General features: G+C 59.8%; 5 protein-coding genes across 5 annotated transcripts; all 5 read left to right on the top strand.

The window, feature by feature from the left end:
• Nucleotides 1-1,791: 1,791 nt before the first annotated feature.
• Nucleotides 1,792-3,824, top strand: LOC125319063. Its single transcript, XM_048290011.1, has 6 exons — nucleotides 1,792-2,007; nucleotides 2,291-2,355; nucleotides 2,470-2,667; nucleotides 2,704-2,835; nucleotides 3,019-3,167; nucleotides 3,803-3,824. The coding sequence occupies exons 1-6, from the start codon at nucleotides 1,896-1,898 to the stop codon at nucleotides 3,822-3,824; spliced, it is 678 nt and encodes a 225-aa protein (XP_048145968.1). The 5' UTR covers nucleotides 1,792-1,895.
• A 231-nt stretch (nucleotides 3,825-4,055) lies between these two features.
• Nucleotides 4,056-7,371, top strand: LOC125319082. The gene is made up of 9 exons (XM_048290028.1): nucleotides 4,056-4,210; nucleotides 4,473-4,587; nucleotides 4,760-4,897; nucleotides 5,138-5,314; nucleotides 5,441-5,596; nucleotides 5,755-5,856; nucleotides 6,236-6,338; nucleotides 6,612-6,668; nucleotides 6,982-7,371. Exons 1-9 carry the CDS (start codon nucleotides 4,089-4,091, stop codon nucleotides 7,101-7,103), a joined length of 1,092 nt encoding a protein of 363 aa, XP_048145985.1. The 5' UTR covers nucleotides 4,056-4,088; the 3' UTR covers nucleotides 7,104-7,371.
• Nucleotides 7,372-13,818: 6,447 nt separating this feature from the next.
• On the top strand, nucleotides 13,819-17,134 carry LOC125319080. Its single transcript, XM_048290026.1, has 9 exons — nucleotides 13,819-13,973; nucleotides 14,236-14,350; nucleotides 14,523-14,660; nucleotides 14,901-15,077; nucleotides 15,204-15,359; nucleotides 15,518-15,619; nucleotides 15,999-16,101; nucleotides 16,375-16,431; nucleotides 16,745-17,134. The coding sequence occupies exons 1-9, from the start codon at nucleotides 13,852-13,854 to the stop codon at nucleotides 16,864-16,866; spliced, it is 1,092 nt and encodes a 363-aa protein (XP_048145983.1). The 5' UTR covers nucleotides 13,819-13,851; the 3' UTR covers nucleotides 16,867-17,134.
• A 4,183-nt stretch (nucleotides 17,135-21,317) lies between these two features.
• Nucleotides 21,318-22,737, top strand: LOC125319062. The gene is made up of 4 exons (XM_048290010.1): nucleotides 21,318-21,530; nucleotides 21,839-21,903; nucleotides 22,018-22,383; nucleotides 22,567-22,737. The coding sequence occupies exons 1-4, from the start codon at nucleotides 21,419-21,421 to the stop codon at nucleotides 22,735-22,737; spliced, it is 714 nt and encodes a 237-aa protein (XP_048145967.1). The 5' UTR covers nucleotides 21,318-21,418.
• Nucleotides 22,738-23,682: 945 nt separating this feature from the next.
• Nucleotides 23,683-26,977, top strand: LOC125319088. The gene is made up of 9 exons (XM_048290033.1): nucleotides 23,683-23,758; nucleotides 24,021-24,135; nucleotides 24,308-24,445; nucleotides 24,686-24,862; nucleotides 24,989-25,144; nucleotides 25,303-25,404; nucleotides 25,784-25,886; nucleotides 26,160-26,216; nucleotides 26,530-26,977. Exons 1-9 carry the CDS (start codon nucleotides 23,685-23,687, stop codon nucleotides 26,649-26,651), a joined length of 1,044 nt encoding a protein of 347 aa, XP_048145990.1. The 5' UTR covers nucleotides 23,683-23,684; the 3' UTR covers nucleotides 26,652-26,977.
• Nucleotides 26,978-27,522: the final 545 nt, after the last annotated feature.

The following is a 27,522-nucleotide window of genomic DNA, read 5'->3' as shown; positions in this document are numbered from 1 at the left end:
GGACTTGCTTTTCCAGGCCCAGGATGGTGTTCCGGGCAGTAGCATGAGGCACAGGGTAGGTCTCCAGCCATCCAGTGGTGGCTTCTACCATTGTGAGCACACAGCGCTTGCCTTGGCGGGTTTGAGGCAGTGTGATGTAATCAATCTGCCAGGCCTCCCCATACTTGTATTTGGACCATCGCCCACCGTACCACAGGGGCTTCACCCGCTTGGCCTGCTTGATCGCAGCGCATGTCTCACAATCATGGATCACCTGGGAGATACTGTCCATGGTTAGATCCACCCCTCGATCTCGTGCCCACTTATAGGTGGCATCTCTGCCCTGATGGCCTGAGGCATCATGGGCCCATCGAGCTAGGAACAACTCTCCTTTATGTTGCCAATCCAAGTCTATCTGGGACACCTCTATCTTTGCAGCCTGATCTACCTGCTTCTGGCTTTGGTGTTCCTCATTAGCCCTACTTGTGGGGACATGATGCCTCAGGTCATCAAGGCAGAGATGCCACCTATAGGTGGGCACGAGATCGAGGGGTGGATCTAACCATGCATAGTATCTGTGATAAAACAAACTGTCTCCCTGTGATCCATGAAAGGCGGCCACCAGAGGCCAAGGCCAGCCAGACCTGTTGGCCTTGGCAGCTTTTGTCTGGCAGCAGTCCTGGGATAGATGGAATTTTGGAGGCCAAATTGCAATTTTGGCCATGGGCAGCTGGGGGAGAAGGATGGTTCTGTTCCACAGGAAGGAAAGCACGGAGCCCCAGCGTTCCAGGGCAGGTGAGAAGCAGCTCTCTCCATGCCAAGGTCAGCCGGAGCTGCCAGGCGGCCCCAGGAGCCCAAGGCAGCCAGAGCTGTTCCATGTTCCCTTGGTTCCGTGGGCCCAGCAGTGTCCCAATGGACTCCGTGATTCCATGAGGACCTGCAGGAGCACCATGGTCTCCATGGATCCACGAGGCCCCTCAGAATCACACCGGCCCCTTGGTCCATGGCCCTGGCCCACACGTTCCTTGTCTGTGTCACAGCCCCGGCTTTAGGATGGCCACCAGCCGGGACGTGTCCCAAGGAGGCCGTGCCAGCTTCTGTGGAAGACCCCGAGCCCTTCGCGCGGCGGCTGCGGTGGCAGCCGTGGGGGCTCCTGGTGCTGCCCCGAGCCCGCAGAGCAGGGGAGCGCTTGCTTATGGCTGGAGCCGATGCTAAAGTTCCTGTCGGGCTGCCTTAGACACTTGGGGCAAGGCATTCCTTCCAACCTGGGCCACTTGGAGTGGGCTGGGGACGGCCCCGGGGCAGGTGGCAGCGTGTGCAAGGGCCCTTTGTGACACGGTGCAGCATGGTCACCGTGGGATGGAACGGGACAGGGTGTCCCAGGGCCCTTTGTGACACGTGCTGACATAGGGGCTGGCGGCGACGCAGCCACGCCACAGTGCTCGGAGCACGCGACGGGACAGGACGGGACAGAGCGGTGCCGTGAGGAGCCCCCGCACAGCGCACTCGTTCCTTGCCGACCCGGAGCTTTTCCGAAGCGTTATTCCTGCAGGTGACCTCGAGGCCAGACCACAGGACTTGGTGACCTGTGGCCTTCTCGAGGCTTCTCTTTTGCAGGTGCCCTCGAGGGCAGACCGTGGGACTTGGTGCCCCGGAGCTTTTCCGAGGTATCTCCCATCCCTGTGGCCGGTGCCCTCAAGGCCAGACCGTTGGCTTAGCTGACCACAATCCTTGACGAGGAGTCTCCTGTCCTTGTGGCAGGAGCCCTCTGAGACCAGGGTGCAGGACTTGCTGTCCTGTAGCCTTCCTGAGGTTTCTCTGCTGCTGGTGCCTTCAAGGCACAAGCGCAGGACTTGTTCACTCAGAGCTTTCCCAAGGAATCTCTCTTGAAGGTGCCCTCGAGGCCACACTGTGGCATGGCGGGCAGATTCCGTCGCCTGTTCAAAGTGCTCAGGAGGAAAAAAGGCCCTGGAGCTGCCCCAGCACAACAGCCCGAAGAGCTGGAGCAGTTCCAGCCACGGCAGGACGGTGAGTGACAGAGCTGGGCCACAGGGCTGATGGCAGCAGCCAGCTTGGCGCCATCCCATCCCATCCCATCCCATCCCATCCCATCCCATCCCATCCCATCCCATCCCCGGGGAACAGGCCTATGGATAGGCTGGAAGAGGAGCCAGGCCAGACCCCCCGCAGCAGCCGTGCTCCATCCCCTGGGCATCCCGGGGCTGTCCCTGCCTGGGGAGCGCAGGGCTGGGCTGCGTTCTCCGGCCTCTCCTGCAGCCCCTCAGCTCTGGCTGCGCTCGCTCTTTGCCAGATGCAGCCCTGGACCGGACACAAGAGCAGGACCGTGCCCACGGCCGCTTCCGGAGAACAGTGCAGGTACCTGCAGCCATCCCCACCTGGGCTGGGCCTGCTGTCGCTGCTCAGCCGAGCACCACGCCTGGAGCACCCCTTGGAACATCCCTCTCTTCCCTGTCCTTTGTTCTCCTGCAGATGTTCCGGAAGTTCATGTGCATTCGGCGTGGAAAGACCAGCACCACAGCAACTGAGGGCACAGCTGAGCCTGACTCTGGGCTGACCGAGCTCCAGGCAGAGCCTGATGTCAGCACAGATATCACTGCACCCTCAGAAGACTCTGACAGTCCAATGAATGATCACACAGCGAAGACTGACAGGGCAGTGACTGAGGACATGGCAGTGACTGAGGACATGGCAGTGACTGAGGACATGGCCATCACAAACACTGACACCGGAGAGACTCAGGGCATCCCAAATACTGACACTATGCCCATTCCCACTGGGATTCATGCTCCCAAACTGGATTTTTTTGAAGAGAGTGCTGCTTCTCCTCAGCAGCAGGTAAGCAGCCTGGGGCCAGGGCTGGAGACTCCAAGGATCGTGTGCCCCCTCAAGCCACGGCTGCTGGGCCCCCTCAGCCTTTGAGGCCAGCACAGTGCGGTGGGAAGGGAAGCACTTCTTGGGGGCAGCTGGGGAAGTTGCTCCCTTGGACAGTGCTCCAAGTCTTCCCCATGCCTCCTCCAGGTGCCAGCCATGGTGAGGAACATTCACCAGAGACTCGGGTCCCATGTCACTGTGGATGCCTGGCTGCAAATTGACATTCTGAGGCTGGCTGAAGAGCACCCCGCTGATGTGGTGCTGACCCTCCTGCGCTGTGCCCCATCGTGCGACAGGTACGGGGCCCAGCTGCCTTGAGAGCTCAGGGCTCACCAGCCCTTAGGGCCCATCGCCCTGTGCCGCCTGTCCAATGGGGTCTGCCAGACAGGTGGAGAGCTCCAGGACCCTCGGGCCCCTCTGTTTCCTGAGCCTGCTGCCATGCTCCCTCCCTGCCCCTCAGGGCACCGGGGCTCTGTCACCTGGGCCCCCACAGCTGCACAGGGCGTGGTACTGTGACTGAGACGCCCCTGACTCAGAGCTCCGATCCTACAGAGCTGCTACAATGATGTGGAGAATCATAGGATCATTGGGACCAGCAGTGGAGAAGGTGTTGCCAACGCTGCTCTCTGTGATGCAGGAATGGCCACTGCATAGCACGTCCACCTCTGATGGGGATGATACAGATGTCTTTGCCCTGGCTGTGAGTTTCTGGAACTGGCCTTTACTCACCCCGAGGTCACATCCTCACCAGCTCTCCATCCTTCCCCCACTGCATCTCCTTGCCTCAGGTGCTGGGCTGAAACCTGGGCTAGGGCAGGCTCAGGGGGCACCAGGCCCGGTGCTCCCCCTGCGTCTCCCCTCGGGCCCTGCCACATGGACAGCTCGGCACTGAGGGATGCTCCTGAGCTGTCTCGAGCTGCTTCTTTTGCAGGCAACTCTGGCGCTGTGGGTGATTGTCCAGGTGCCCGAGTGCCACGAGGCAATGATCCTTTATTCAGCCCGCCTGTTTGTGACTCTGCTCTTCCAAGTTGTCATCACCACACAGCAGGTGCCAGAGGAAGTTGATCACTTCTGGAGAGCATGCCGGGAGGAACACCGCCTTCCCACCAACCCCAACAGGTCCCAGTCCTCCTGTCCTTCCCATGCCCTCGTGGCCAGCGCCAGTGCTCCCAGTGTGACCTGGGCTTTGCTCTGTGCACAGGTTTGCAGTGCAGGCCATGAAGGCTCTGCTCTGTCGACTGCGCTGTGACAACGAGGTGGTGGCTATGGAGCGCAAGCGTGGCTGGGACACGCTGCTGTGTGCTGACACCCAGCACTATGCAGTGGGTCTGCTGGCCAGGTGAGACCCCCTTCTCCTCACTGCCCCCGGCACTTGTGCCCTGTGCCCGAGGTGCCCCACACAGTCCCTGTGGGGCCTCGTCACCGAGGGATGGCCAAGCGGACTGGAAAAGGCTGGAAGGGGAGGGTGCCCAGAAGGAGCTGCCTCCCAGAGCACCCAGATCCCCTTGCAACGTGGTGGGGAAGACCAGACCTGTGTGAGTCAGTCCTGGGAGAGGTTTGCCCCCTGCCTCAGGGTCTTGGTGCCTTTTTCCCCCTACCAGAGAGATGCGCCAGGTCTTGATCCCCTTCTGCTCCCGCATTGCATTCCACCTGCTCAAACCACTCAGCAGGGAGGAGCCATGCTGGGATCTGCCCTTCCTGGCTTTCCTTGTGGAGGTGAGCCTGACGGCCAGCGCTGCCTCGCTGAGCTGCCTCCCGCCTCTCTGCCCTCTCGTAGCCGCAGCTGCCTGGGACGGTGCCCGCGCCCTGCGCTGCTGCCTGGGCCCAGCCCTGGGCGGTTCCGGGCTCCTGCCGGCCGGCTCCCCTGCCACTGCCCTGTGCCTTTCAGCTCCTCGAGTGCCTGGACTTAAGTAAATATGGTGACAGCATCCTGGAGATCATGTCCAGGTACCTGCTGAGCGAGTGCAGGCAGAGATGTCGCCTGGCACTCAGAGGCCTCGTGGTGCTCAGCAAGGATCCCGCCATGGTGAGAAGGCGGCAGCGGCTGAAGCTGCGCTGGGGAAAGCAGTCACATGGGCTTGGCTGGGCTTCAGGAGCTGAGGCAGCTGCTCCCAGCTCTCCTGCCTCCCGGCTCAGCTGCCCCAGTGCTTCGGGACAGGCCTTTGGCCTCTGGGCCCTGCGGCAGCAGGGTGGGCTTGCAGGGCCAGGGTGGTGTAGGCAGTGCAGCCGTTCATGGCTTCACAGCACAGCCTTGTGTTCCACACAGGCCAGAAGAATGGGCAGCCTGTCTCAACGGCTTGTGGAGCTGCTGGGTGATGCAGATGGAGAGGTGGTCAGGATGTCCCTCTCTGTGTTCATGAATGTGCTGGAGAACAAAGACATCCTGGTATCCAGCACCACTGCCCCGAAACTGGCTGAGGCGCTCTTGCCACTCTTTGAAAATGTAAGGCTCTGTGCCCCCAGCCACTGACACTGGCTGCTGCCCAGACACTTTGTGCCCTGTGGATTTTTAGGCCGTTGCCCACATGGGCTGGAGAAGTTGCTGCTGATGTTTTTTCCTTTACTCCAGGACAACAGCAATGTGCAGATGCTCTCCATTCACCTCTTCTGCAAGGTGATGGAGTTGGTAGTGGACGAGGGAAAAAAGCCCCTTAAGACAATTGTGTGCCAGAGCCTACTCCCACTTTTATTCCACTGCCATGATGAGAACCGGAACGTGGCAGAGGTGAGGACTTGTGGGCTGATGTGTCCTCCTGGGAGGGGGCTCAGCTGCCTCCTGCCCTGGGGCCTCGCAGGCTGCAGCCTTCTCCTGGCCTTGGCACAGGGACGCGGGTCCTGTGCCCTGGGCTGTGGTGCCATCTCCGTGTCTCTGCTGCTCTCCAGGCTTCTCGGGAAACGCTGATTTGTGCGGCCAAGTTCCTGAAGAGGAGAAATCTTGGGCAGCTGGTGAAGAAGGAGCAGCTGTCGAAGTTTGCCGAGTGCCTGGTAAGGACCGCCTGGAAGCCTAAGCTGAGCCTGGAGAAGTCCCCTGCCCCTGGTGCCCAGTGCGTGGGGCTGGCAGCTGTGCTGCACCAGGGGCGCCAGCCTGCGCCCCACACGCTGCTCCCTTCCCCGGGCTCTTCTCCAGGCTCCTGTGGCCCCGAGCCGGGAGCCGATGGAGCCCCGGCCCCGCTGGGCTGTGGCGCGGGGCGGCACCGCGGCTCCCCGGGCAGCAGCCGGCCCTCGGCCCCCTCCAGAGCCCGGCGCCAGCGGCTGCTGGCCGGGCCTCGGGGCCGTGCGGGCAGGGGAGGCCAGGGCTGGGCGCAGAGAGCCCGGCCAAGGGGCTGAGCCCGCGCCAACCCTTCCCTCCTGGCGCTCTCTGCAGCTGGCAGAGGACAGGAGCCGAGCGGCCGAGCGCCTGCACCAGGCGCTGCCGTTCGCGGAGAGCCCGCAGGAGTCCCTGCGAGAGGCGGCCGTCAGGTTCATCGGTGAGCCACGAGCCCGGGGCCCCTCCCCGCCCCGCCGCAGCTCGGCCCCGGCCCCGGCTGCTGCCCCGGCAGCGGGATCCGGGCCCGGGGCCGTGGAGCCCCGCCTGCCCTCGGGGCCGCTGCCGCCCTCTCGCAGCCGTGCCCTCGGGCGTCAGGATGCGGCAAGGGCCCGGGCTGAGCCCTGCCGGGGCAGGAGAGCGGGTGGCCACGGGGCTGGCAGCGCCGCTGCGAGGGAGCTGTGCCGCGGGGCCGTGACCGCCTCTGTGCTCCCAGGGACTGCCAGGGTGTTCTTGAGGGGGCACAAGGAAGAGCTCCAGCTCCTCGGTGAGGGTGAGTGAGGGCAGCGGGCTGGCAGCGGGGGCTGGCGGGGGCGAGCTGCAATGCCTGGCTCGGGAGCTGCAATCCCTGCCCTGGCTGTGGGGGCTTTGCTCCGTGTGTGGACTCGGGGTGACGTGGGCGGAGCACAGAGAGGTTTCAGGGACACGGTGGGGAGGCTCATGGCCAGCACCTTCTGGCTGATCTCCTTGGCCCCTGCTGTCTTCTGGCCGTGGCAGGAGCTGGGTGAGATGGCCCTGGCAGGAAGGTCTGCTTGGATTCCTGCAGATCCAGGCTCTGACCGTGGCTCTGTTCCTGTCTCTTCCAGCCCTTCAAGCCCTGAGGAGAGACGACAGCCCTTCCCAGACAAACATCATAGTTCAGGAAATACTCAACGAAAGAGCTGCAGAACTACGTTCATCTGCTGGCCCAGAACCAGTGTCCCTTTAAGACCTCCAGATATCCTGGAAGATGAGACCATCTGGAGACTAGAGTAGAGCAGCTGGAGCTCCAGGCACAGCTGATGCTGGTCACAGCTGAGCCTGTGGAAAGCTCCCATAGCTCCTGCCCTCTCCCTCCCTTTTGACAGCTCCATCCCTCCAGCCCTCAGACCCTGCCCATCCCCTTTTTTCCTCCCAGCTCATCCCTTCGCTTCGCTTCCTATTAATAAACAGTTTGGTTTCTTCACTTGAGCTGCATCTCTGTGGTGCTGAAGCGGCCCAAAACCTGAGCCCTGGGACACACAGGCCCCTCCTGCTGCTCTCTTCCGTGCTTTTACTGCAACCCTGGGGTATATCACCGTGTCCCGCAGCCGTAGGGAGGAGGAGAGAAGCTCCAGCAGGCAGGAATTGTGCAGCAAGATTGATTTATTTAATTATTTTACAAACTCTTTCATAGGCTTTTTTCTTCATAGTCTAATTGGACAAAGGATCAGCCACCCCTTGGGGTGATCGGCTAAAATCCTAAAACATCCATTGTCCAAATATTTTCTCCTGTACTATAAAAAAGACTTTTCAAGGGTGCAGGTGTTTGGTTGTGTACATAACTCTGCTGCCTCTTCTGTGAGAGAGAAAAGTCTCTCACGGGCTTAGAAAATAGCAAGAAAATCCTTGCTAGCAGCATTTTTGTATCCACACCGTGCCATGTTTTGTGCAGAGACACAGAGGAACGAGGGCAGCTCAGGCTGGAAAGGTCCCTGTCCTGAAGGTCCAGTTCCACAACACTGTGGAGTCAGAGGTCTTGCTGAGCACCCTGAAGGCCCTGGATTTTAGAACAGCCAACAGGAGTATGCTCCGGAGGCAGCTGTGAGGGATTCCGTGGCAAGCCTCCACGGAGGGCCAAGGAGCTTGGAATGCTGGAAGTTTTCAAGAGCAGCTTCCTGAAAGCCCAGCAGTGCTGCATCCCTGCACGGGATCAGGAAGAGGGCAGAACCAGAGAGCATCCGGGCTTAACAGTGGCCTCTGGGTGCGCCTACGAGCAAACGAAGCAGCAGCACAGTGGCCGAGACTCGGACGCGCGGCCATCCCGGTGTCCGGAGCGCTGTCAGGCAGTGTTGGGATCCTGGGGGCGGTTCTGGTCTCCACAAGTGTGGGATTGCAGCCCCTGCTGATGCCTAGAGAGGCCACCTAAAACCAGAGGCTAGAGCAGAATAAGGGAATAAAGGTAGGTAGGTATTTGAAAGGCCTTCAAAGGTACACCCAGGGTAGCCAGAGGCTACTGCCAAGAGGGACCCCAAGATGGACAACAGGTCACGAGTTCTTCACACTTTTGTAAGTTTGGTTCATTTGCGGATGTGCCGGTTTGGCCAAATTTAGAAAGATATCCTCTGAGAGAAGGCACAACCACCCCTCCCCGAACCTGGTTCGGGAAAAAATTAAGTTTTCATCAAAGGAAAGTGAAGGAGATAAAAACTATTGATTTGACAAACACACGGGAAAAGGAAAATAATGCTAAATAATAAAATCTCTCGCTGTGGAGAAAAAACCTGGGAAAGTGTTAGAGTCCTCCCTTTGGTCTCCTCGGAGCTGGGGCTTGGCCCAGGGCCAGGCCCTCTGTGCTCGGTGGCAAGTCCTCCTGATGTGTTCTGATATTGAAGCAGTCCAGCAGAAAAGGGAGAAAATCCAAAATTCCAGGGAATGAAAAAAAATTCAGCTCTCAGTCTCCCTTTGGAGAAAAAGAAGCTGAAGAACTGGCCAAAAGCTGACCAGGGAAGCAGCAAGCTGGGTGCCTCCTCCCTCCCCTGCTGCAGCTGGGAAAAAGAAAGTCCCTATCTCTGTGTGACCTTGAACAAGCTGCAAACTGCTTTGAAAAAGTTTTGCTCAGTTTTTCCTTCCCCCTCTCAGGCTCAGTTTAGAGGCATAGAAAGGCACAAAGTTAATTTCTAGGCATAGGGCAGGGATACGGGATACACATCACAAAGTCACCCCAAGACATTCCACCCCTTATCCCATATCATTGGCTCAATGCCCAAACGAATATAATTTAACTCTACACACACACATCGATACATATACATATATATATATATATATATATATACAGCTATGTACGAACAGTGACAGTGACCCTCAGCAAGCAGGGGTACACAGGCATTTCACACTACAGGTGGTTTTCACCCAACAATCAGATCTCCCTGCGGTACACAATGCGTTGTTCCATCTTTCTGCATTACCCACCATGTGCAACCAGGTCCCTGAGCAAAGACAACCCCACGGATGGGTTTGTCTGTACTCGAGGCAGAATTTATCCACACGGGCTTTCCTAACAGACCTCTGACATGCACTACTGGGGCCTTATCTCCATCTGTTGTATGCAGGGATTCAGACTGGGCTGGACCTGCTCTATTGGTGGAACCTCGGGTGTTAACTAACCAGGTAGCCTTTGCCAGATTCTGTTCCCAATTTTTGAAAGTTCTCCCACCCAGTGCCTTCAAGGTGGTTTTCAACAATCCATGGCACCGTTCCACTTTGCCTGCAGCTGGTGCATGGTAAGGGATGTGGTACACCCACTCAATGCCATGTTCTCTAGCCCAGGTGTTGATAAGGCTGTTCTTAAAATGAGTCCTGTTGTTGGTCTCGATTCTCTCAGGGGTGCCATGCCTCCAAAGGACTTGCTTTTCCAGGCCCAGGATGGTGTTCTGGGCAGTAGCATGAGGCACAGGGTAGGTCTCCAGCCATCCAGTGGTGGCTTCTACCATTGTGAGCACACAGCGCTTGCCTTGGCGGGTTTGAGGCAGTGTGATGTAATCAATCTGCCAGGCCTCCCCATACTTGTATTTGGACCATCGCCCACCGTACCACAGGGGCTTCACCCGCTTGGCCTGCTTGATCGCAGCGCATGTCTCACAATCATGGATCACCTGGGAGATACTGTCCATGGTTAGATCCACCCCTCGATCTCGTGCCCACTTATAGGTGGCATCTCTGCCCTGATGGCCTGAGGCATCATGGGCCCATCGAGCTAGGAACAACTCTCCTTTATGTTGCCAATCCAAGTCTATCTGGGACACCTCTATCTTTGCAGCCTGATCTACCTGCTTCTGGCTTTGGTGTTCCTCATTAGCCCTACTTGTGGGGACATGATGCCTCAGGTCATCAAGGCAGAGATGCCACCTATAGGTGGGCACGAGATCGAGGGGTGGATCTAACCATGCATAGTATCTGTGATAAAACAAACTGTCTCCCTGTGATCCATGAAAGGCGGCCACCAGAGGCCAAGGCCAGCCAGACCTGTTGGCCTTGGCAGCTTTTGTCTGGCAGCAGTCCTGGGATAGATGGAATTTTGGAGGCCAAATTGCAATTTTGGCCATGGGCAGCTGGGGGAGAAGGATGGTTCTGTTCCACAGGAAGGAAAGCACGGAGCCCCAGCGTTCCAGGGCAGGTGAGAAGCAGCTCTCTCCATGCCAAGGTCAGCCGGAGCTGCCAGGCGGCCCCAGGAGCCCAAGGCAGCCAGAGCTGTTCCATGTTCCCTTGGTTCCGTGGGCCCAGCAGTGTCCCAATAGACTCCGTGATTCCATGAGGACCTGCAGGAGCACCATGGTCTCCATGGATCCACGAGGCCCCTCAGAATCACACCGGCCCCTTGTTCCATGGCCCTGGCCCACACGTTCCTTGTCTGTGTCACAGCCCCGGCTTTAGGATGGCCACCAGCCGGGACGTGTCCCAAGGAGGCCGTGCCAGCTTCTGTGGAAGACCCCGAGCCCTTCGCGCGGCGGCTGCGGTGGCAGCCGTGGGGGCTCCTGGTGCTGCCCCGAGCCCGCAGAGCAGGGGAGCGCTTGCTTATGGCTGGAGCCGATGCTAAAGTTCCTGTCGGGCTGCCTTAGACACTTGGGGCAAGGCATTCCTTCCAACCTGGGCCACTTGGAGTGGGCTGGGGACGGCCCCGGGGCAGGTGGCAGCGTGTGCAAGGGCCCTTTGTGACACGGTGCAGCATGGTCACCGTGGGATGGAACGGGACAGGGTGTCCCAGGGCCCTTTGTGACACGTGCTGACATAGGGGCTGGTGGCGACGCAGCCACGCCACAGTGCTCGGAGCACGCGACGGGACAGGACGGGACAGAGCGGTGCCGTGAGGAGCCCCCGCACAGCGCACTCGTTCCTTGCCGACCCGGAGCTTTTCCGAAGCGTTATTCCTGCAGGTGACCTCGAGGCCAGACCACAGGACTTGGTGACCTGTGGCCTTCTCGAGGCTTCTCTTTTGCAGGTGCCCTCGAGGGCAGACCGTGGGACTTGGTGCCCCGGAGCTTTTCCGAGGTATCTCCCATCCCTGTGGCCGGTGCCCTCAAGGCCAGACCGTTGGCTTAGCTGACCACAATCCTTGACGAGGAGTCTCCTGTCCTTGTGGCAGGAGCCCTCTGAGACCAGGGTGCAGGACTTGCTGTCTTGTAGCCTTCCTGAGGTTTCTCTGCTGCTGGTGCCTTCAAGGCACAAGCGCAGGACTTGTTCACTCAGAGCTTTCCCAAGGAATCTCTCTTGAAGGTGCCCTCGAGGCCACACTGTGGCATGGCGGGCAGATTCCGTCGCCTGTTCAAAGTGCTCAGGAGGAAAAAAGGCCCTGGAGCTGCCCCAGCACAACAGCCCGAAGAGCTGGAGCAGTTCCAGCCACGGCAGGACGGTGAGTGACAGAGCTGGGCCACAGGGCTGATGGCAGCAGCCAGCTTGGCGCCATCCCATCCCATCCCATCCCATCCCATCCCATCCCATCCCATCCCATCCCATCCCATCCCCGGGGAACAGGCCTATGGATAGGCTGGAAGAGGAGCCAGGCCAGACCCCCCGCAGCAGCCGTGCTCCATCCCCTGGGCATCCCGGGGCTGTCCCTGCCTGGGGAGCGCAGGGCTGGGCTGCGTTCTCCGGCCTCTCCTGCAGCCCCTCAGCTCTGGCTGCGCTCGCTCTTTGCCAGATGCAGCCCTGGACCGGACACAAGAGCAGGACCGTGCCCACGGCCGCTTCCGGAGAACAGTGCAGGTACCTGCAGCCATCCCCACCTGGGCTGGGCCTGCTGTCGCTGCTCAGCCGAGCACCACGCCTGGAGCACCCCTTGGAACATCCCTCTCTTCCCTGTCCTTTGTTCTCCTGCAGATGTTCCGGAAGTTCATGTGCATTCGGCGTGGAAAGACCAGCACCACAGCAACTGAGGGCACAGCTGAGCCTGACTCTGGGCTGACCGAGCTCCAGGCAGAGCCTGATGTCAGCACAGATATCACTGCACCCTCAGAAGACTCTGACAGTCCAATGAATGATCACACAGCGAAGACTGACAGGGCAGTGACTGAGGACATGGCAGTGACTGAGGACATGGCAGTGACTGAGGACATGGCCATCACAAACACTGACACCGGAGAGACTCAGGGCATCCCAAATACTGACACTATGCCCATTCCCACTGGGATTCATGGTCCCAAACTGGATTTTTTTGAAGAGAGTGCTGCTTCTCCTCAGCAGCAGGTAAGCAGCCTGGGGCCAGGGCTGGAGACTCCAAGGATCGTGTGCCCCCTCAAGCCACGGCTGCTGGGCCCCCTCAGCCTTTGAGGCCAGCACAGTGCGGTGGGAAGGGAAGCACTTCTTGGGGGCAGCTGGGGAAGTTGCTCCCTTGGACAGTGCTCCAAGTCTTCCCCATGCCTCCTCCAGGTGCCAGCCATGGTGAGGAACATTCACCAGAGACTCGGGTCCCATGTCACTGTGGATGCCTGGCTGCAAATTGACATTCTGAGGCTGGCTGAAGAGCACCCCGCTGATGTGGTGCTGACCCTCCTGCGCTGTGCCCCATCGTGCGACAGGTACGGGGCCCAGCTGCCTTGAGAGCTCAGGGCTCACCAGCCCTTAGGGCCCATCGCCCTGTGCCGCCTGTCCAATGGGGTCTGCCAGACAGGTGGAGAGCTCCAGGACCCTCGGGCCCCTCTGTTTCCTGAGCCTGCTGCCATGCTCCCTCCCTGCCCCTCAGGGCACCGGGGCTCTGTCACCTGGGCCCCCACAGCTGCACAGGGCGTGGTACTGTGACTGAGACACCCCTGACTCAGAGCTCCGATCCTACAGAGCTGCTACAATGATGTGGAGAATCATAGGATCATTGGGACCAGCAGTGGAGAAGGTGTTGCCAACGCTGCTCTCTGTGATGCAGGAATGGCCACTGCATAGCACGTCCACCTCTGATGGGGATGATACAGATGTCTTTGCCCTGGCTGTGAGTTTCTGGAACTGGCCTTTACTCACCCCGAGGTCACATCCTCACCAGCTCTCCATCCTTCCCCCACTGCATCTCCTTGCCTCAGGTGCTGGGCTGAAACCTGGGCTAGGGCAGGCTCAGGGGGCACCAGGCCCGGTGCTCCCCCTGCGTCTCCCCTCGGGCCCTGCCACACGGACAGCTCGGCACTGAGGGATGCTCCTGAGCTGTCTCGAGCTGCTTCTTTTGCAGGCAACTCTGGCGCTGTGGGTGATTGTCCAGGTGCCCGAGTGCCACGAGGCAATGATCCTTTATTCAGCCCGCCTGTTTGTGACTCTGCTCTTCCAAGTTGTCATCACCACACAGCAGGTGCCAGAGGAAGTTGATCACTTCTGGAGAGCATGCCGGGAGGAACACCGCCTTCCCACCAACCCCAACAGGTCCCAGTCCTCCTGTCCTTCCCATGCCCTCGTGGCCAGCGCCAGTGCTCCCAGTGTGACCTGGGCTTTGCTCTGTGCACAGGTTTGCAGTGCAGGCCATGAAGGCTCTGCTCTGTCGACTGCGCTGTGACAACGAGGTGGTGGCTATGGAGCGCAAGCGTGGCTGGGACACGCTGCTGTGTGCTGACACCCAGCACTATGCAGTGGGTCTGCTGGCCAGGTGAGACCCCCTTCTCCTCACTGCCCCCGGCACTTGTGCCCTGTGCCCGAGGTGCCCCACACAGTCCCTGTGGGGCCTCGTCACCGAGGGATGGCCAAGCGGACTGGAAAAGGCTGGAAGGGGAGGGTGCCCAGAAGGAGCTGCCTCCCAGAGCACCCAGATCCCCTTGCAACGTGGTGGGGAAGACCAGACCTGTGTGAGTCAGTCCTGGGAGAGGTTTGCCCCCTGCCTCAGGGTCTTGGTGCCTTTTTCCCCCTACCAGAGAGATGCGCCAGGTCTTGATCCCCTTCTGCTCCCGCATTGCATTCCACCTGCTCAAACCACTCAGCAGGGAGGAGCCATGCTGGGATCTGCCCTTCCTGGCTTTCCTTGTGGAGGTGAGCCTGACGGCCAGCGCTGCCTCGCTGAGCTGCCTCCCGCCTCTCTGCCCTCTCGTAGCCGCAGCTGCCTGGGACGGTGCCCGCGCCCTGCGCTGCTGCCTGGGCCCAGCCCTGGGCGGTTCCGGGCTCCTGCCGGCCGGCTCCCCTGTCACTGCCCTGAGCCTTTCAGCTCCTCGAGTGCCTGGACTTAAGTAAATATGGTGACAGCATCCTGGAGATCATGTCCAGGTACCTGCTGAGCGAGTGCAGGCAGAGATGTCGCCTGGCACTCAGAGGCCTCGTGGTGCTCAGCAAGGATCCCGCCATGGTGAGAAGGCGGCAGCGGCTGAAGCTGCGCTGGGGAAAGCAGTCACATGGGCTTGGCTGGGCTTCAGGAGCTGAGGCAGCTGCTCCCAGCTCTCCTGCCTCCCGGCTCAGCTGCCCCAGTGCTTCGGGACAGGCCTTTGGCCTCTGGGCCCTGCGGCAGCAGGGTGGGCTTGCAGGGCCAGGGTGGTGTAGGCAGTGCAGCCGTTCATGGCTTCACAGCACAGCCTTGTGTTCCACACAGGCCAGAAGAATGGGCAGCCTGTCTCAACGGCTTGTGGAGCTGCTGGGTGATGCAGATGGAGAGGTGGTCAGGATGTCCCTCTCTGTGTTCATGAATGTGCTGGAGAACAAAGACATCCTGGTATCCAGCACCACTGCCCCGAAACTGGCTGAGGCGCTCTTGCCACTCTTTGAAAATGTAAGGCTCTGTGCCCCCAGCCACTGACACTGGCTGCTGCCCAGACACTTTGTGCCCTGTGGATTTTTAGGCCGTTGCCCACATGGGCTGGAGAAGTTGCTGCTGATGTTTTTTCCTTTACTCCAGGACAACAGCAATGTGCAGATGCTCTCCATTCACCTCTTCTGCAAGGTGATGGAGTTGGTAGTGGACGAGGGAAAAAAGCCCCTTAAGACAATTGTGTGCCAGAGCCTACTCCCACTTTTATTCCACTGCCATGATGAGAACCGGAACGTGGCAGAGGTGAGGACTTGTGGGCTGATGTGTCCTCCTGGGAGGGGGCTCAGCTGCCTCCTGCCCTGGGGCCTCGCAGGCTGCAGCCTTCTCCTGGCCTTGGCACAGGGACGCGGGTCCTGTGCCCTGGGCTGTGGTGCCATCTCCGTGTCTCTGCTGCTCTCCAGGCTTCTCGGGAAACGCTGATTTGTGCGGCCAAGTTCCTGAAGAGGAGAAATCTTGGGCAGCTGGTGAAGAAGGAGCAGCTGTCGAAGTTTGCCGAGTGCCTGGTAAGGACCGCCTGGAAGCCTAAGCTGAGCCTGGAGAAGTCCCCTGCCCCTGGTGCCCAGTGCGTGGGGCTGGCAGCTGTGCTGCACCAGGGGCGCCAGCCTGCGCCCCACACGCTGCTCCCTTCCCCGGGCTCTTCTCCAGGCTCCTGTGGCCCCGAGCCGGGAGCCGATGGAGCCCCGGCCCCGCTGGGCTGTGGCGCGGGGCGGCACCGCGGCTCCCCGGGCAGCAGCCGGCCCTCGGCCCCCTCCAGAGCCCGGCGCCAGCGGCTGCTGGCCGGGCCTCGGGGCCGTGCGGGCAGGGGAGGCCAGGGCTGGGCGCAGAGAGCCCGGCCAAGGGGCTGAGCCCGCGCCAACCCTTCCCTCCTGGCGCTCTCTGCAGCTGGCAGAGGACAGGAGCCGAGCGGCCGAGCGCCTGCACCAGGCGCTGCCGTTCGCGGAGAGCCCGCAGGAGTCCCTGCGAGAGGCGGCCGTCAGGTTCATCGGTGAGCCACGAGCCCGGGGCCCCTCCCCGCCCCGCCGCAGCTCGGCCCCGGCCCCGGCTGCTGCCCCGGCAGCGGGATCCGGGCCCGGGGCCGTGGAGCCCCGCCTGCCCTCGGGGCCGCTGCCGCCCTCTCGCAGCCGTGCCCTCGGGCGTCAGGATGCGGCAAGGGCCCGGGCTGAGCCCTGCCGGGGCAGGAGAGCGGGTGGCCACGGGGCTGGCAGCGCCGCTGCGAGGGAGCTGTGCCGCGGGGCCGTGACCGCCTCTGTGCTCCCAGGGACTGCCAGGGTGTTCTTGAGGGGGCACAAGGAAGAGCTCCAGCTCCTCGGTGAGGGTGAGTGAGGGCAGCGGGCTGGCAGCGGGGGCTGGCGGGGGCGAGCTGCAATGCCTGGCTCGGGAGCTGCAATCCCTGCCCTGGCTGTGGGGGCTTTGCTCCGTGTGTGGACTCGGGGTGACGTGGGCGGAGCACAGAGAGGTTTCAGGGACACGGTGGGGAGGCTCATGGCCAGCACCTTCTGGCTGATCTCCTTGGCCCCTGCTGTCTTCTGGCCGTGGCAGGAGCTGGGTGAGATGGCCCTGGCAGGAAGGTCTGCTTGGATTCCTGCAGATCCAGGCTCTGACCGTGGCTCTGTTCCTGTCTCTTCCAGCCCTTCAAGCCCTGAGGAGAGACGACAGCCCTTCCCAGACAAACATCATAGTTCAGGAAATACTCAACGAAAGAGCTGCAGAACTACGTTCATCTGCTGGCCCAGAACCAGTGTCCCTTTAAGACCTCCAGATATCCTGGAAGATGAGACCATCTGGAGACTAGAGTAGAGCAGCTGGAGCTCCAGGCACAGCTGATGCTGGTCACAGCTGAGCCTGTGGAAAGCTCCCATAGCTCCTGCCCTCTCCCTCCCTTTTGACAGCTCCATCCCTCCAGCCCTCAGACCCTGCCCATCCCCTTTTTTCCTCCCAGCTCATCCCTTCGCTTCGCTTCCTATTAATAAACAGTTTGGTTTCTTCACTTGAGCTGCATCTCTGTGGTGCTGAAGCGGCCCAAAACCTGAGCCCTGGGACACACAGGCCCCTCCTGCTGCTCTCTTCCGTGCTTTTACTGCAACCCTGGGGTATATCACCGTGTCCCGCAGCCGTAGGGAGGAGGAGAGAAGCTCCAGCAGGCAGGAATTGTGCAGCAAGATTGATTTATTTAATTATTTTACAAACTCTTTCATAGGCTTTTTTCTTCATAGTCTAATTGGACAAAGGATCAGCCACCCCTTGGGGTGATCGGCTAAAATCCTAAAACATCCATTGTCCAAATATTTTCTACTGTACTATAAAAAAGACTTTTCAAGGGTGCAGGTGTTTGGTTGTGTACATAACTCTGCTGCCTCTTCTGTGAGAGAGAAAAGTCTCTCACGGGCTTAGAAAATAGCAAGAAAATCCTTGCTAGCAGCATTTTTGTATCCACACCGTGCCATGTTTTGTGCAGAGACACAGAGGAACGAGGGCAGCTCAGGCTGGAAAGGTCCCTGTCCTGAAGGTCCAGTTCCACAACACTGTGGAGTCAGAGGTCTTGCTGAGCACCCTGAAGGCCCTGGATTTTAGAACAGCCAACAGGAGTATGCTCCGGAGGCAGCTGTGAGGGATTCCGTGGCAAGCCTCCACGGAGGGCCAAGGAGCTTGGAATGCTGGAAGTTTTCAAGAGCAGCTTCCTGAAAGCCCAGCAGTGCTGCATCCCTGCACGGGATCAGGAAGAGGGCAGAACCAGAGAGCATCCGGGCTTAACAGTGGCCTCTGGGTGCGCCTACGAGCAAACGAAGCAGCAGCACAGTGGCCGAGACTCGGACGCGCGGCCATCCCGGTGTCCGGAGCGCTGTCAGGCAGTGTTGGGATCCTGGGGGCGGTTCTGGTCTCCACAAGTGTGGGATTGCAGCCCCTGCTGATGCCTAGAGAGGCCACCTAAAACCAGAGGCTAGAGCAGAATAAGGGAATAAAGGTAGGTAGGTATTTGAAAGGCCTTCAAAGGTACACCCAGGGTAGCCAGAGGCTACTGCCAAGAGGGACCCCAAGATGGACAACAGGTCACGAGTTCTTCACACTTTTGTAAGTTTGGTTCATTTGCGGATGTGCCGGTTTGGCCAAATTTAGAAAGATATCCTCTGAGAGAAGGCACAACCACCCCTCCCCGAACCTGGTTCGGGAAAAAATTAAGTTTTCATCAAAGGAAAGTGAAGGAGATAAAAACTATTGATTTGACAAACACACGGGAAAAGGAAAATAATGCTAAATAATAAAATCTCTCGCTGTGGAGAAAAAACCTGGGAAAGTGTTAGAGTCCTCCCTTTGGTCTCCTCGGAGCTGAGGCTTGGCCCAGGGCCAGGCCCTCTGTGCTCGGTGGCAAGTCCTCCTGATGTGTTCTGATATTGAAGCAGTCCAGCAGAAAAGGGAGAAAATCCAAAATTCCAGGGAATGAAAAAAAATTCAGCTCTCAGTCTCCCTTTGGAGAAAAAGAAGCTGAAGAACTGGCCAAAAGCTGACCAGGGAAGCAGCAAGCTGGGTGCCTCCTCCCTCCCCTGCTGCAGCTGGGAAAAAGAAAGTCCCTATCTCTGTGTGACCTTGAACAAGCTGCAAACTGCTTTGAAAAAGTTTTGCTCAGTTTTTCCTTCCCCCTCTCAGGCTCAGTTTAGAGGCATAGAAAGGCACAAAGTTAATTTCTAGGCATAGGGCAGGGATACGGGATACACATCACAAAGTCACCCCAAGACATTCCACCCCTTATCCCATATCATTGGCTCAATGCCCAAACGAATATAATTTAACTCTACACACACACATCGATACATATACATATATATATATATATATATATATATACAGCTATGTACGAACAGTGACAGTGACCCTCAGCAAGCAGGGGTACACAGGCATTTCACACTACAGGTGGTTTTCACCCAACAATCAGATCTCCCTGCGGTACACAATGCGTTGTTCCATCTTTCTGCATTACCCACCATGTGCAACCAGGTCCCTGAGCAAAGACAACCCCACGGATGGGTTTGTCTGTACTCGAGGCAGAATTTATCCACACAGTCTTTCCTAACAGACCTCTGACATGCACTACTGGGGCCTTATCTCCATCTGTTGTATGCAGGGATTCAGACTGGGCTGGACCTGCTCTATTGGTGGAACCTCGGGTGTTAACTAACCAGGTAGCCTTTGCCAGATTCTGTTCCCAATTTTTGAAAGTTCTCCCACCCAGTGCCTTCAAGGTGGTTTTCAACAATCCATGGCACCGTTCCACTTTGCCTGCAGCTGGTGCATGGTAAGGGATGTGGTACACCCACTCAATGCCATGTTCTCTAGCCCAGGTGTTGATAAGGCTGTTCTTAAAATGAGTCCTGTTGTTGGTCTCGATTCTCTCAGGGGTGCCATGCCTCCAAAGGACTTGCTTTTCCAGGCCCAGGATGGTGTTCCGGGCAGTAGCATGAGGCACAGGGTAGGTCTCCAGCCATCCAGTGGTGGCTTCTACCATTGTGAGCACACAGCGCTTGCCTTGGCGGGTTTGAGGCAGTGTGATGTAATCAATCTGCCAGGCCTCCCCATACTTGTATTTGGACCATCGCCCACCGTACCACAGGGGCTTCACCCGCTTGGCCTGCTTGATCGCAGCGCATGTCTCACAATCATGGATCACCTGGGAGATACTGTCCATGGTTAGATCCACCCCTCGATCTCGTGCCCACTTATAGGTGGCATCTCTGCCCTGATGGCCTGAGGCATCATGGGCCCATCGAGCTAGGAACAACTCTCCTTTATGTTGCCAATCCAAGTCTATCTGGGACACCTCTATCTTTGCAGCCTGATCTACCTGCTTCTGGCTTTGGTGTTCCTCATTAGCCCTACTTGTGGGGACATGATGCCTCAGGTCATCAAGGCAGAGATGCCACCTATAGGTGGGCACGAGATCGAGGGGTGGATCTAACCATGCATAGTATCTGTGATAAAACAAACTGTCTCCCTGTGATCCATGAAAGGCGGCCACCAGAGGCCAAGGCCAGCCAGACCTGTTGGCCTTGGCAGCTTTTGTCTGGCAGCAGTCCTGGGATAGATGGAATTTTGGAGGCCAAATTGCAATTTTGGCCATGGGCAGCTGGGGGAGAAGGATGGTTCTGTTCCACAGGAAGGAAAGCACGGAGCCCCAGCGTTCCAGGGCAGGTGAGAAGCAGCTCTCTCCATGCCAAGGTCAGCCGGAGCTGCCAGGCGGCCCCAGGAGCCCAAGGCAGCCAGAGCTGTTCCATGTTCCCTTGGTTCCGTGGGCCCAGCAGTGTCCCAATGGACTCCGTGATTCCATGAGGACCTGCAGGAGCACCATGGTCTCCATGGATCCACGAGGCCCCTCAGAATCACACCGGCCCCTTGGTCCATGGCCCTGGCCCACACGTTCCTTGTCTGTGTCACAGCCCCGGCTTTAGGATGGCCACCAGCCGGGACGTGTCCCAAGGAGGCCGTGCCAGCTTCTGTGGAAGACCCCGAGCCCTTCGCGCGGCGGCTGCGGTGGCAGCCGTGGGGGCTCCTGGTGCTGCCCCGAGCCCGCAGAGCAGGGGAGCGCTTGCTTATGGCTGGAGCCGATGCTAAAGTTCCTGTCGGGCTGCCTTAGACACTTGGGGCAAGGCATTCCTTCCAACCTGGGCCACTTGGAGTGGGCTGGGGACGGCCCCGGGGCAGGTGGCAGCGTGTGCAAGGGCCCTTTGTGACACGGTGCAGCATGGTCACCGTGGGATGGAACGGGACAGGGTGTCCCAGGGCCCTTTGTGACACGTGCTGACATAGGGGCTGGCGGCGACGCAGCCACGCCACAGTGCTCGGAGCACGCGACGGGACAGGACGGGACAGAGCGGTGCCGTGAGGAGCCCCCGCACAGCGCACTCGTTCCTTGCCGACCCGGAGCTTTTCCGAAGCGTTATTCCTGCAGGTGACCTCGAGGCCAGACCACAGGACTTGGTGACCTGTGGCCTTCTCGAGGCTTCTCTTTTGCAGGTGCCCTCGAGGGCAGACCGTGGGACTTGGTGCCCCGGAGCTTTTCCGAGGTATCTCCCATCCCTGTGGCCGGTGCCCTCAAGGCCAGACCGTTGGCTTAGCTGACCACAATCCTTGACGAGGAGTCTCCTGTCCTTGTGGCAGGAGCCCTCTGAGACCAGGGTGCAGGACTTGCTGTCTTGTAGCCTTCCTGAGGTTTCTCTGCTGCTGGTGCCTTCAAGGCACAAGCGCAGGACTTGTTCACTCAGAGCTTTCCCAAGGAATCTCTCTTGAAGGTGCCCTCGAGGCCACACTGTGGCATGGCGGGCAGATTCCGTCGCCTGTTCAAAGTGCTCAGGAGGAAAAAAGGCCCTGGAGCTGCCCCAGCACAACAGCCCGAAGAGCTGGAGCAGTTCCAGCCACGGCAGGACGGTGAGTGACAGAGCTGGGCCACAGGGCTGATGGCAGCAGCCAGCTTGGCGCCATCCCATCCCATCCCATCCCATCCCATCCCATCCCATCCCATCCCATCCCATCCCATCCCATCCCATCCCATCCCATCCCCGGGGAACAGGCCTATGGATAGGCTGGAAGAGGAGCCAGGCCAGACCCCCCGCAGCAGCCGTGCTCCATCCCCTGGGCATCCCGGGGCTGTCCCTGCCTGGGGAGCGCAGGGCTGGGCTGCGTTCTCCGGCCTCTCCTGCAGCCCCTCAGCTCTGGCTGCGCTCGCTCTTTGCCAGATGCAGCCCTGGACCGGACACAAGAGCAGGACCGTGCCCACGGCCGCTTCCGGAGAACAGTGCAGGTACCTGCAGCCATCCCCACCTGGGCTGGGCCTGCTGTCGCTGCTCAGCCGAGCACCACGCCTGGAGCACCCCTTGGAACATCCCTCTCTTCCCTGTCCTTTGTTCTCCTGCAGATGTTCCGGAAGTTCATGTGCATTCGGCGTGGAAAGACCAGCACCACAGCAACTGAGGGCACAGCTGAGCCTGACTCTGGGCTGACCGAGCTCCAGGCAGAGCCTGATGTCAGCACAGATATCACTGCACCCTCAGAAGACTCTGACAGTCCAATGAATGATCACACAGCGAAGACTGACAGGGCAGTGACTGAGGACATGGCAGTGACTGAGGACATGGCAGTGACTGAGGACATGGCCATCACAAACACTGACACCGGAGAGACTCAGGGCATCCCAAATACTGACACTATGCCCATTCCCACTGGGATTCATGCTCCCAAACTGGATTTTTTTGAAGAGAGTGCTGCTTCTCCTCAGCAGCAGGTAAGCAGCCTGGGGCCAGGGCTGGAGACTCCAAGGATCGTGTGCCCCCTCAAGCCACGGCTGCTGGGCCCCCTCAGCCTTTGAGGCCAGCACAGTGCGGTGGGAAGGGAAGCACTTCTTGGGGGCAGCTGGGGAAGTTGCTCCCTTGGACAGTGCTCCAAGTCTTCCCCATGCCTCCTCCAGGTGCCAGCCATGGTGAGGAACATTCACCAGAGACTCGGGTCCCATGTCACTGTGGATGCCTGGCTGCAAATTGACATTCTGAGGCTGGCTGAAGAGCACCCCGCTGATGTGGTGCTGACCCTCCTGCGCTGTGCCCCATCGTGCGACAGGTACGGGGCCCAGCTGCCTTGAGAGCTCAGGGCTCACCAGCCCTTAGGGCCCATCGCCCTGTGCCGCCTGTCCAATGGGGTCTGCCAGACAGGTGGAGAGCTCCAGGACCCTCGGGCCCCTCTGTTTCCTGAGCCTGCTGCCATGCTCCCTCCCTGCCCCTCAGGGCACCGGGGCTCTGTCACCTGGGCCCCCACAGCTGCACAGGGCGTGGTACTGTGACTGAGACGCCCCTGACTCAGAGCTCCGATCCTACAGAGCTGCTACAATGATGTGGAGAATCATAGGATCATTGGGACCAGCAGTGGAGAAGGTGTTGCCAACGCTGCTCTCTGTGATGCAGGAATGGCCACTGCATAGCACGTCCACCTCTGATGGGGATGATACAGATGTCTTTGCCCTGGCTGTGAGTTTCTGGAACTGGCCTTTACTCACCCCGAGGTCACATCCTCACCAGCTCTCCATCCTTCCCCCACTGCATCTCCTTGCCTCAGGTGCTGGGCTGAAACCTGGGCTAGGGCAGGCTCAGGGGGCACCAGGCCCGGTGCTCCCCCTGCGTCTCCCCTCGGGCCCTGCCACACGGACAGCTCGGCACTGAGGGATGCTCCTGAGCTGTCTCGAGCTGCTTCTTTTGCAGGCAACTCTGGCGCTGTGGGTGATTGTCCAGGTGCCCGAGTGCCACGAGGCAATGATCCTTTATTCAGCCCGCCTGTTTGTGACTCTGCTCTTCCAAGTTGTCATCACCACACAGCAGGTGCCAGAGGAAGTTGATCACTTCTGGAGAGCATGCCGGGAGGAACACCGCCTTCCCACCAACCCCAACAGGTCCCAGTCCTCCTGTCCTTCCCATGCCCTCGTGGCCAGCGCCAGTGCCCCCAGTGTGACCTGGGCTTTGCTCTGTGCACAGGTTTGCAGTGCAGGCCATGAAGGCTCTGCTCTGTCGACTGCGCTGTGACAACGAGGTGGTGGCTATGGAGCGCAAGCGTGGCTGGGACACGCTGCTGTGTGCTGACACCCAGCACTATGCAGTGGGTCTGCTGGCCAGGTGAGACCCCCTTCTCCTCACTGCCCCCGGCACTTGTGCCCTGTGCCCGAGGTGCCCCACACAGTCCCTGTGGGGCCTCGTCACCGAGGGATGGCCAAGCGGACTGGAAAAGGCTGGAAGGGGAGGGTGCCCAGAAGGAGCTGCCTCCCAGAGCACCCAGATCCCCTTGCAACGTGGTGGGGAAGACCAGACCTGTGTGAGTCAGTCCTGGGAGAGGTTTGCCCCCTGCCTCAGGGTCTTGGTGCCTTTTTCCCCCTACCAGAGAGATGCGCCAGGTCTTGATCCCCTTCTGCTCCCGCATTGCATTCCACCTGCTCAAACCACTCAGCAGGGAGGAGCCATGCTGGGATCTGCCCTTCCTGGCTTTCCTTGTGGAGGTGAGCCTGACGGCCAGCGCTGCCTCGCTGAGCTGCCTCCCGCCTCTCTGCCCTCTCGTAGCCGCAGCTGCCTGGGACGGTGCCCGCGCCCTGCGCTGCTGCCTGGGCCCAGCCCTGGGCGGTTCCGGGCTCCTGCCGGCCGGCTCCCCTGTCACTGCCCTGTGCCTTTCAGCTCCTCGAGTGCCTGGACTTAAGTAAATATGGTGACAGCATCCTGGAGATCATGTCCAGGTACCTGCTGAGCGAGTGCAGGCAGAGATGTCGCCTGGCACTCAGAGGCCTCGTGGTGCTCAGCAAGGATCCCGCCATGGTGAGAAGGCGGCAGCGGCTGAAGCTGCGCTGGGGAAAGCAGTCACATGGGCTTGGCTGGGCTTCAGGAGCTGAGGCAGCTGCTCCCAGCTCTCCTGCCTCCCGGCTCAGCTGCCCCAGTGCTTCGGGACAGGCCTTTGGCCTCTGGGCCCTGCGGCAGCAGGGTGGGCTTGCAGGGCCAGGGTGGTGTAGGCAGTGCAGCCGTTCATGGCTTCACAGCACAGCCTTGTGTTCCACACAGGCCAGAAGAATGGGCAGCCTGTCTCAACGGCTTGTGGAGCTGCTGGGTGATGCAGATGGAGAGGTGGTCAGGATGTCCCTCTCTGTGTTCATGAATGTGCTGGAGAACAAAGACATCCTGGTATCCAGCACCACTGCCCCGAAACTGGCTGAGGCGCTCTTGCCACTCTTTGAAAATGTAAGGCTCTGTGCCCCCAGCCACTGACACTGGCTGCTGCCCAGACACTTTGTGCCCTGTGGATTTTTAGGCCGTTGCCCACATGGGCTGGAGAAGTTGCTGCTGATGTTTTTTCCTTTACTCCAGGACAACAGCAATGTGCAGATGCTCTCCATTCACCTCTTCTGCAAGGTGATGGAGTTGGTAGTGGACGAGGGAAAAAAGCCCCTTAAGACAATTGTGTGCCAGAGCCTACTCCCACTTTTATTCCACTGCCATGATGAGAACCGGAACGTGGCAGAGGTGAGGACTTGTGGGCTGATGTGTCCTCCTGGGAGGGGGCTCAGCTGCCTCCTGCCCTGGGGCCTCGCAGGCTGCAGCCTTCTCCTGGCCTTGGCACAGGGACGCGGGTCCTGTGCCCTGGGCTGTGGTGCCATCTCCGTGTCTCTGCTGCTCTCCAGGCTTCTCGGGAAACGCTGATTTGTGCGGCCAAGTTCCTGAAGAGGAGAAATCTTGGGCAGCTGGTGAAGAAGGAGCAGCTGTCGAAGTTTGCCGAGTGCCTGGTAAGGACCGCCTGGAAGCCTAAGCTGAGCCTGGAGAAGTCCCCTGCCCCTGGTGCCCAGTGCGTGGGGCTGGCAGCTGTGCTGCACCAGGGGCGCCAGCCTGCGCCCCACACGCTGCTCCCTTCCCCGGGCTCTTCTCCAGGCTCCTGTGGCCCCGAGCCGGGAGCCGATGGAGCCCCGGCCCCGCTGGGCTGTGGCGCGGGGCGGCACCGCGGCTCCCCGGGCAGCAGCCGGCCCTCGGCCCCCTCCAGAGCCCGGCGCCAGCGGCTGCTGGCCGGGCCTCGGGGCCGTGCGGGCAGGGGAGGCCAGGGCTGGGCGCAGAGAGCCCGGCCAAGGGGCTGAGCCCGCGCCAACCCTTCCCTCCTGGCGCTCTCTGCAGCTGGCAGAGGACAGGAGCCGAGCGGCCGAGCGCCTGCACCAGGCGCTGCCGTTCGCGGAGAGCCCGCAGGAGTCCCTGCGAGAGGCGGCCGTCAGGTTCATCGGTGAGCCACGAGCCCGGGGCCCCTCCCCGCCCCGCCGCAGCTCGGCCCCGGCCCCGGCTGCTGCCCCGGCAGCGGGATCCGGGCCCGGGGCCGTGGAGCCCCGCCTGCCCTCGGGGCCGCTGCCGCCCTCTCGCAGCCGTGCCCTCGGGCGTCAGGATGCGGCAAGGGCCCGGGCTGAGCCCTGCCGGGGCAGGAGAGCGGGTGGCCACGGGGCTGGCAGCGCCGCTGCGAGGGAGCTGTGCCGCGGGGCCGTGACCGCCTCTGTGCTCCCAGGGACTGCCAGGGTGTTCTTGAGGGGGCACAAGGAAGAGCTCCAGCTCCTCGGTGAGGGTGAGTGAGGGCAGCGGGCTGGCAGCGGGGGCTGGCGGGGGCGAGCTGCAATGCCTGGCTCGGGAGCTGCAATCCCTGCCCTGGCTGTGGGGGCTTTGCTCCGTGTGTGGACTCGGGGTGACGTGGGCGGAGCACAGAGAGGTTTCAGGGACACGGTGGGGAGGCTCATGGCCAGCACCTTCTGGCTGATCTCCTTGGCCCCTGCTGTCTTCTGGCCGTGGCAGGAGCTGGGTGAGATGGCCCTGGCAGGAAGGTCTGCTTGGATTCCTGCAGATCCAGGCTCTGACCGTGGCTCTGTTCCTGTCTCTTCCAGCCCTTCAAGCCCTGAGGAGAGACGACAGCCCTTCCCAGACAAACATCATAGTTCAGGAAATACTCAACGAAAGAGCTGCAGAACTACGTTCATCTGCTGGCCCAGAACCAGTGTCCCTTTAAGACCTCCAGATATCCTGGAAGATGAGACCATCTGGAGACTAGAGTAGAGCAGCTGGAGCTCCAGGCACAGCTGATGCTGGTCACAGCTGAGCCTGTGGAAAGCTCCCATAGCTCCTGCCTTCTCCCTCCCTTTTGACAGCTCCATCCCTCCAGCCCTCAGACCCTGCCCATCCCCTTTTTTCCTCCCAGCTCATCCCTTCGCTTCGCTTCCTATTAATAAACAGTTTGGTTTCTTCACTTGAGCTGCATCTCTGTGGTGCTGAAGCGGCCCAAAACCTGAGCCCTGGGACACACAGGCCCCTCCTGCCGCTCTCTTCCGTGCTTTTACTGCAACCCTGGGGTATATCACCGTGTCCCGCAGCCGTAGGGAGGAGGAGAGAAGCTCCAGCAGGCAGGAATTGTGCAGCAAGATTGATTTATTTAATTATTTTACAAACTCTTTCATAGGCTTTTTTCTTCATAGTCTAATTGGACAAAGGATCAGCCACCCCTTGGGGTGATCGGCTAAAATCCTAAAACATCCATTGTCCAAATATTTTCTCCTGTACTATAAAAAAGACTTTTCAAGGGTGCAGGTGTTTGGTTGTGTACATAACTCTGCTGCCTCTTCTGTGAGAGAGAAAAGTCTCTCACGGGCTTAGAAAATAGCAAGAAAATCCTTGCTAGCAGCATTTTTGTATCCACACCGTGCCATGTTTTGTGCAGAGACACAGAGGAACGAGGGCAGCTCAGGCTGGAAAGGTCCCTGTCCTGAAGGTCCAGTTCCACAACACTGTGGAGTCAGAGGTCTTGCTGAGCACCCTGAAGGCCCTGGATTTTAGAACAGCCAACAGGAGTATGCTCCGGAGGCAGCTGTGAGGGATTCCGTGGC

This window comes from Corvus hawaiiensis, chromosome 35 (assembly GCF_020740725.1).
Source record: "Corvus hawaiiensis isolate bCorHaw1 chromosome 35, bCorHaw1.pri.cur, whole genome shotgun sequence".
Lineage (NCBI taxonomy): Eukaryota > Metazoa > Chordata > Aves > Passeriformes > Corvidae > Corvus > Corvus hawaiiensis.
Note: the sequence above shows the minus strand (reverse complement) of the source record. Positions and strands in the feature narration are given on the sequence as shown.

Coding starts and splice junctions, on each gene's coding strand:
- LOC125319063 (XM_048290011.1), top strand. CDS start 1,896: ATGGCGGGCAGATTCCGTCGCCTGTTCAAAGTGCTCAGGAGGAAAAAA. Junction 2,668..2,703: donor ACAGGGCAGTGACTGAGGAC/ATGGCAGTGACT, acceptor GTGACTGAGGAC/ATGGCCATCACAAACACTGA. Junction 3,168..3,802: donor TGTGCCCCATCGTGCGACAG/GTACGGGGCCCA, acceptor CTTCTTTTGCAG/GCAACTCTGGCGCTGTGGGT.
- LOC125319082 (XM_048290028.1), top strand. CDS start 4,089: ATGAAGGCTCTGCTCTGTCGACTGCGCTGTGACAACGAGGTGGTGGCT. Junction 5,597..5,754: donor AGAACCGGAACGTGGCAGAG/GTGAGGACTTGT, acceptor GCTGCTCTCCAG/GCTTCTCGGGAAACGCTGAT. Junction 6,339..6,611: donor GGCGGCCGTCAGGTTCATCG/GTGAGCCACGAG, acceptor CTGTGCTCCCAG/GGACTGCCAGGGTGTTCTTG.
- LOC125319080 (XM_048290026.1), top strand. CDS start 13,852: ATGAAGGCTCTGCTCTGTCGACTGCGCTGTGACAACGAGGTGGTGGCT. Junction 14,351..14,522: donor TCCTGGCTTTCCTTGTGGAG/GTGAGCCTGACG, acceptor TGAGCCTTTCAG/CTCCTCGAGTGCCTGGACTT. Junction 15,620..15,998: donor CGAAGTTTGCCGAGTGCCTG/GTAAGGACCGCC, acceptor CGCTCTCTGCAG/CTGGCAGAGGACAGGAGCCG.
- LOC125319062 (XM_048290010.1), top strand. CDS start 21,419: ATGGCGGGCAGATTCCGTCGCCTGTTCAAAGTGCTCAGGAGGAAAAAA. Junction 21,531..21,838: donor GTTCCAGCCACGGCAGGACG/GTGAGTGACAGA, acceptor GCTCTTTGCCAG/ATGCAGCCCTGGACCGGACA. Junction 22,384..22,566: donor CTGCTTCTCCTCAGCAGCAG/GTAAGCAGCCTG, acceptor TGCCTCCTCCAG/GTGCCAGCCATGGTGAGGAA.
- LOC125319088 (XM_048290033.1), top strand. CDS start 23,685: ATGGAGCGCAAGCGTGGCTGGGACACGCTGCTGTGTGCTGACACCCAG. Junction 25,405..25,783: donor CGAAGTTTGCCGAGTGCCTG/GTAAGGACCGCC, acceptor CGCTCTCTGCAG/CTGGCAGAGGACAGGAGCCG. Junction 25,887..26,159: donor GGCGGCCGTCAGGTTCATCG/GTGAGCCACGAG, acceptor CTGTGCTCCCAG/GGACTGCCAGGGTGTTCTTG.